General features: G+C 61.2%; 1 protein-coding gene across 1 annotated transcript; it reads left to right on the forward strand.

Annotated features, from left to right (window-relative positions):
- Positions 1-1,296: 1,296 nt before the first annotated feature.
- On the forward strand, positions 1,297-3,151 carry SHISA2 (shisa family member 2; the record flags this gene model as incomplete). The annotated part of the gene is made up of 2 exons (XM_079541101.1): positions 1,297-1,597; positions 2,598-3,151. The coding sequence occupies 2 exons, from the start codon at positions 1,297-1,299 to the stop codon at positions 3,149-3,151; spliced, it is 855 nt and encodes a 284-aa protein (XP_079397227.1).
- Between the last annotated feature and the right edge of the window lie 2,337 nt (positions 3,152-5,488).

Genomic DNA, 5,488 nt, shown 5'->3' on the forward strand with positions numbered 1-5,488 from the left:
AGGTTTTCCTTGGCTCCACTTGTTCTAATTATTTCTCAGGAACTGAGAGCCAGTAAAAGAAAGTCTTTCTCTCAAGAATACACGTGTATTTTAAAACACAGATATTAAATACGTTCCCTGAGCAGGAATAAAAAATAAAAACGTCCACGCCATGCAAGCAGTACCCCAGTCAGAGCAGCAGCTGGGGCTCTGGCCGTGCTCAGGACGCACGGTGTCGTTGTGCGGCTCTACGGCAGCGGCTCCTGGGGCTCCGTTCCCGCCGCTGTCACACGGGGGCAGCACGGCCACGCTGCGGCGAGCTGTGCCTGCGTGCCGCTGGGTTGGCAGGTCGGAGCTCAGCCGCGAACTCATCCTCTGCCCGTGAAGCTCGGCAGGGCGCGCGGACGCGTGCAGGAGGCGGCTATGAATGCAAGAAATCCGCCTTGAAGCGGATTCGCAGTGCCGCACGGCACGAGTGGAGCGAGCTCTGGGCTCGCGGTGCCGGGTCGGGGCACAGCGAGGCTCCTACGCTGGGGGAGCCGGGAGGGACCGCCGGGACGGCCGAGCTCCGCGCTGCGCTGGGGTGGACACATGGGCGCCTGTCCGATACCAGTGCGGGTATTGTCATCGTGAGAATGCAAGTGCAGCCCGAACTCAAACTGGGCGGTGCCGGCAGCGGCGCTCCGCGGATCGGGCAGCGCCCCGGGCTGTTGCTGAGGAGCCGTCTGCGCCTCGGAGGGTGCCGGCCTCTGCGGAGGGGAAGGCAAACTTTGCCGATACTTGGCGCCGCCAGGAACGCCCAGCTCGCCTGCCCCGCTCGCTTCAGGTAGTCGGGAAGCACCAACGCGCGCCCGCCACGGCTGCGCCCACCCCCTCCCGCCGCCGCTGCCGCCGCCGCCGCCGCCGCCGCCCCTCCGAGCTCCGCCGCCCGCACCGCGCCACGCAGGTGCCGCCCCGCTCCCGCCGGGGCCGAGGGGCCGGGCCGGGGCCGCGCCGTCGGGGCGGGGGCCGGGGGCCGGACCGCGGCGAGCGCATGCGCGGGGGTGGCGGCCGCCGCTATAAGGGCGGGGCGCGGCGCCCCCCGCCCAGCGACGAGCCCGGACGGGGCGCACGGAGGTGGGCGGCTCGCGGCGTCCCCGGGCCCATGGCGGCCGCGGGCCGGGCCGTGGCGGCGGGCGGGGCGTAGTGCCGCGTAGTGCGGAACAGTGCTGCCGCCCGGCTCCGCACCCCGGCGGGCGAGGCCCGGGCATGCGGCGGCGGGAGCCTCCGGGGGGCGGGCGGCGCTGCCCCGGCGCGGGCGGGCTCTGACCCGGCGCCATGTGGGGCGGGCGCTGCTCGCTGCTGCTGGCCGCGCTGGGCTGGCTGCTGCCGGCGGGAGCGGCGGGCAGCGGCGAATACTGCCACGGCTGGCTGGACGGGCAGGGCGGCTGGCGGGACGGCTTCCAGTGCCCCGAGCGCTTCGACGGCGGCGACGCCACCATCTGCTGCGGCAGCTGCGCGCTGCGCTACTGCTGCTCCAGCGCCGAGGCGCGCCTCGACCAGGGCGGTTGCGACAACGACCGGCGACAGGGCGGCGGCGAGCAGGGCCGGCCCCGCGACGGGCCCGACGGGGCGGCAGGTGAGGGCCGGGCGGGGCGGTGCCGCGCTTTCCTCGGGCGGGCGCTCCGTTCGCCCCCGGTCGGCTGTCCGCCGGTGCTCGGAGAGCGCGGAGGGACGGCGCTTCCCGCGTCCCGAGCGCGTGCGGCGCTGCCGTCGCTCTCCGTTGCTGCAGCCCGGCTGTAAACGGAAGGGAAAACCGAGCGGACCTCGCGGTGGGGGGGTAGGCAGCGTGACGCCTCCGAGAGGTTCGGGCCCGTTTAGCCCCGCTGCGGGCGGCTGCTGATACGACGGAATGTCAAGGATCAGCTTGAGTCTTCTGTCGTTACTCTAAATCTGCCATCGCGCCAACAACGCAGCGATGTTGTGAGCGGGGCAGGGTCGGGGCGGCTTCGCTGTCGGAGAAGTTGTGAGCGGCGCGGCACAGCAAGTGCGGGCACCTGCCGGGAGCCGAGTGCCGCGTGTCATTGCGGGCGTCGTGCCGTGCGAGCCGGGCGTGTTCGGTGGTGTTGGAGAAATGGGGAAGGAGCGGCCTTTGAGTTGCCACCGGCTCAGCACAGCCTTTGCAGCACCGCTCGATGTGCAGAGCTTCACTCACCCTCCGGGTCCGGCCCTGAGTCTGTGCACTCTTAGGGCTGCTCGGGAGGAGCTGGGAGGGTTTTGGTGGTGATGCGAAACCCAGGCTCATTGAGAGCGCTGGGGAGTGCTGGAGGGAGGATGCGTCCCCGCGTTACTCCTGGTCCTTCACAGAGATACAGGGCTGTGTGTCGCCACTGCTGTCCTGTGTTCCCATTGCACCCCATGTGGTGGCAAAGCACCAAATCCTGCGCAGAGCCAGGGCTGATGTGTGGGGCACCGATGGCCACCCTGGCATCCTGGGGCATCACTCTGGTCTCCTGCTGAGCGTTCCTGGTTGGAGACACCTCCTGAATGTTGGGCTGTAGCCCAGAGGCGGTTTGGCAGTGGGCAGAGGGGCCATCTTGCTCGCATCCCCATTGCCCACCTTCTTCTTGCTGTTGCAGTGCCCATCTACGTGCCATTCCTCATTGTCGGCTCCGTCTTCGTCGCCTTCATCATCCTGGGCTCGCTGGTTGCCGCCTGCTGCTGCCGCTGCCTGCGGCCCAAGCAGGAGCCCCAGCAGAGCCATGCTCCTGCCGGCTCCCGCCTGATGGAGACCATCCCCATGATCGCCAGCACAGGCACATCACGCGGCTCCTCCTCACGCCAGTCCAGCACTGCCGCCAGCTCCAGCTCCAGCGCCAATTCGGGGGCCCGCGCCCCCCCGACCCGCTCGCAGACCAACTGCTGCCTTCCCGAGGGCACCATGAACAATGTCTACGTCAACATGCCCACCAATTTCTCGGTGCTCAACTGCCAGCAGGCCACCCAAATCGTGCCACACCAGGGCCAGTTCCTGCACCCACCTTACGTGGGCTACGCTGTCCCGCACGACGCGGTGCCGCTCGCCCCTGTGCCCCAGTTCCTGGATGGGCTGCAGGGCGGCTACCGGCAGATCCAGTCTCCGTACCCACATGCCAGCGGAGAGCAGAAGATGTACCCAGCGGTCACCGTATAGCTGCCTGCCACGGTGCGTTTGTAATTTCCAAACTGAGCAGAGGAGAAATACTTCCTTGGAACGCGGCTCCCTGAACAGCGCTTGTAAATAATTTGGGAAGGCTCATGCATGTCAGGCAGTGTTTATAAACCATTTATTCTCGTCGAGGTCCGTTGCCAGAACTGTAGGATGATACCGCTGAATTAACGTTTCCAGATACGCTTTCATTCCTGTGCATGATTTACAGTGGCAAAGGATTATGCTGGAAATGCATATGCATTTCAGATCACTGTGCTTGTGAGATAATGCCGCAGCCATTAAGTGCCCTTCAGGTGTGACATGGTCAGAAGTATTTGCCTAATTAGTTTGCGGAAGAGCTTTGTTACACAGAATAGAGCGCAATGCTCACAAAGCCTTTCTCCTCTCCTCATCCTGTCTCCTAGTGACATTTCCCACTGCTTCACAGACAGTGACAGAGCTGGGCAGAGCAGCCATCATGTGCTTGGTTCCTGGTTCCAGCTGCTGTGGCCTTGTGGGGTGCACTGCCATGTGGTGCTTGGTCCTGTGAGAGCAGCTTCCCTGGTATTTATGTAGGAATTTCTTTACGTAGCAGTGCACCAATTGCTCAGCTCCTACTTGCAGTGCACTTGAAACCGTTCTTGGTTTGATGTTGCCTCCAGGCTGACAACCAGTAGTGGTTGGCACAAGCTTGCTTTTTCTGCATGAACTTCTACTATGAGCAGGGTGTGAGGTGCCTGCTCCTCCTGCCACCAGCACTGCTTTCAGAACAGCGGCCGCCCTCAGAGCTGATCTCATGCCGCAGCTTCCATGCGCCTCTGTCAGCCTCACACCCCCAGACACCGACCCATCAGGCTGGTGACAGAACCCTCTCTGTGGCTGCAGGCCCTTCCAGCAGCTGCCAGTTCAGCATCCCCAGCAGCGGCACCAAGTGCTGCAACTGTGTGGGAAGGGTGAAACCCGAAGCGAGCAGTCGTGACAAGCAGAGCAGAACCAGCAGAGGGTTCCTTGGCTGATATCGCATCAGTACATAGCAATAACCGGATGCTGATATTGCATGTCTCTCTTCAAACCACGTGGATGTGTGGAAGCGTCGCCAAATGTGACAGCTTGCCTGTAAACATGCTGCATACACACACAGTTGTCTGCAGAAGGGAGAAACGTTTGTGACCACGGAGGACGAAGGTGAATGGGTGACTTGTAGCAGCTCTGCTGGCCCTGGCTGTGCTTTCCCCAGGCTGTGAGCTCCCAGAAGCACAGCACTGACCCCCACTGTGCTGGGACCGGCGGCCTCATGGGGTGGTTGGCATCCCGTGCCGGGGTGCCTGCTGTGACCCGTGGCATTCAGGTGACTCTTTGTATATTGTTTACTTGTTTAAAAAGAAAAAAATAAGTTAAATTTAAATCTGTAGAAAATAATTTACAGTGGAAGGAAAAGCGACCTGAGTTGTAATAAGAGGAAGTTTGTGAGATGTGCTGGTTTTTTTTAATGTCATGTATAATAATGTAAAACCAATGTTAACGTTTGATATAGCTTTTAAATTTCTGAAAGGGCACTTGGTTTAAAGTGTTTCTTACAAATGAAGAAAAAAGCCCCCTTTGTTTCTTAATAAATACTTTACGGTGTGACTTTTCCTTTTGTTTGCTTTGTCAGTCATTTTTCTGTTCAGTCAGTGCCTCACTTGCCCCTTTCTGTAATGGCCTGTCCCACCCTATCAAAGCCAAGGCTGTGCTGTCGGGCAGTTTTTGGAAGCAGCAGCAGCGCTGCCCTCGAGGTGCTGCAAGGCCAAGGAGGCAGGAATAGGAAACGGGGGCCTTGTGGTGGTGCAGGTGTACCCCAAGCAGGAAAGCAAGAGAAGACAAACTCAACAGGCTGTTGGGTGCTGTAGACGAATGGGTGTTTGCTGTGCAGGAGCCTCTGTCTTTCCCCCATTTCTTATTTTTTCCCCTGCACCTCCATGCTCAGCCCTCCTGACAGCTGTGTGCCTGTAGGCCTTGCTAGCTTTAATCCTGTTACTCAGCTTCGTCTTCCCAGACTGCCCTGAACAATTCCTCCTGTTTGTCCCGCTGTTTACACCTCTTAAATCTGTTCTCACTTCCTTGCAGTTGGAAGTGCACGGAGTGCTTTTTCAGTGCTTCTTTTTGAATACCTTGCTACTGATTTCAGGCTCTTTTCTCAGCAGTGGTCAGGAAATGGTGGTGCTAGCTGGGGGTGTTAGCGGTGGGGAGTAGAGCACGTGCTGCTGCACTGTCACTGCCTCACCCTGTGGCACACATCCTCTGTGCTGGAGCAGGTCTGGCCCCGAGTGCTGTGTGTGCCCAAGCCCAGTGCCATGGGCG

The sequence above is a fragment of the Tetrao urogallus genome (genome assembly GCF_951394365.1).
Source record: "Tetrao urogallus genome assembly, chromosome: 1".
Taxonomy (NCBI): domain Eukaryota; kingdom Metazoa; phylum Chordata; class Aves; order Galliformes; family Phasianidae; genus Tetrao; species Tetrao urogallus.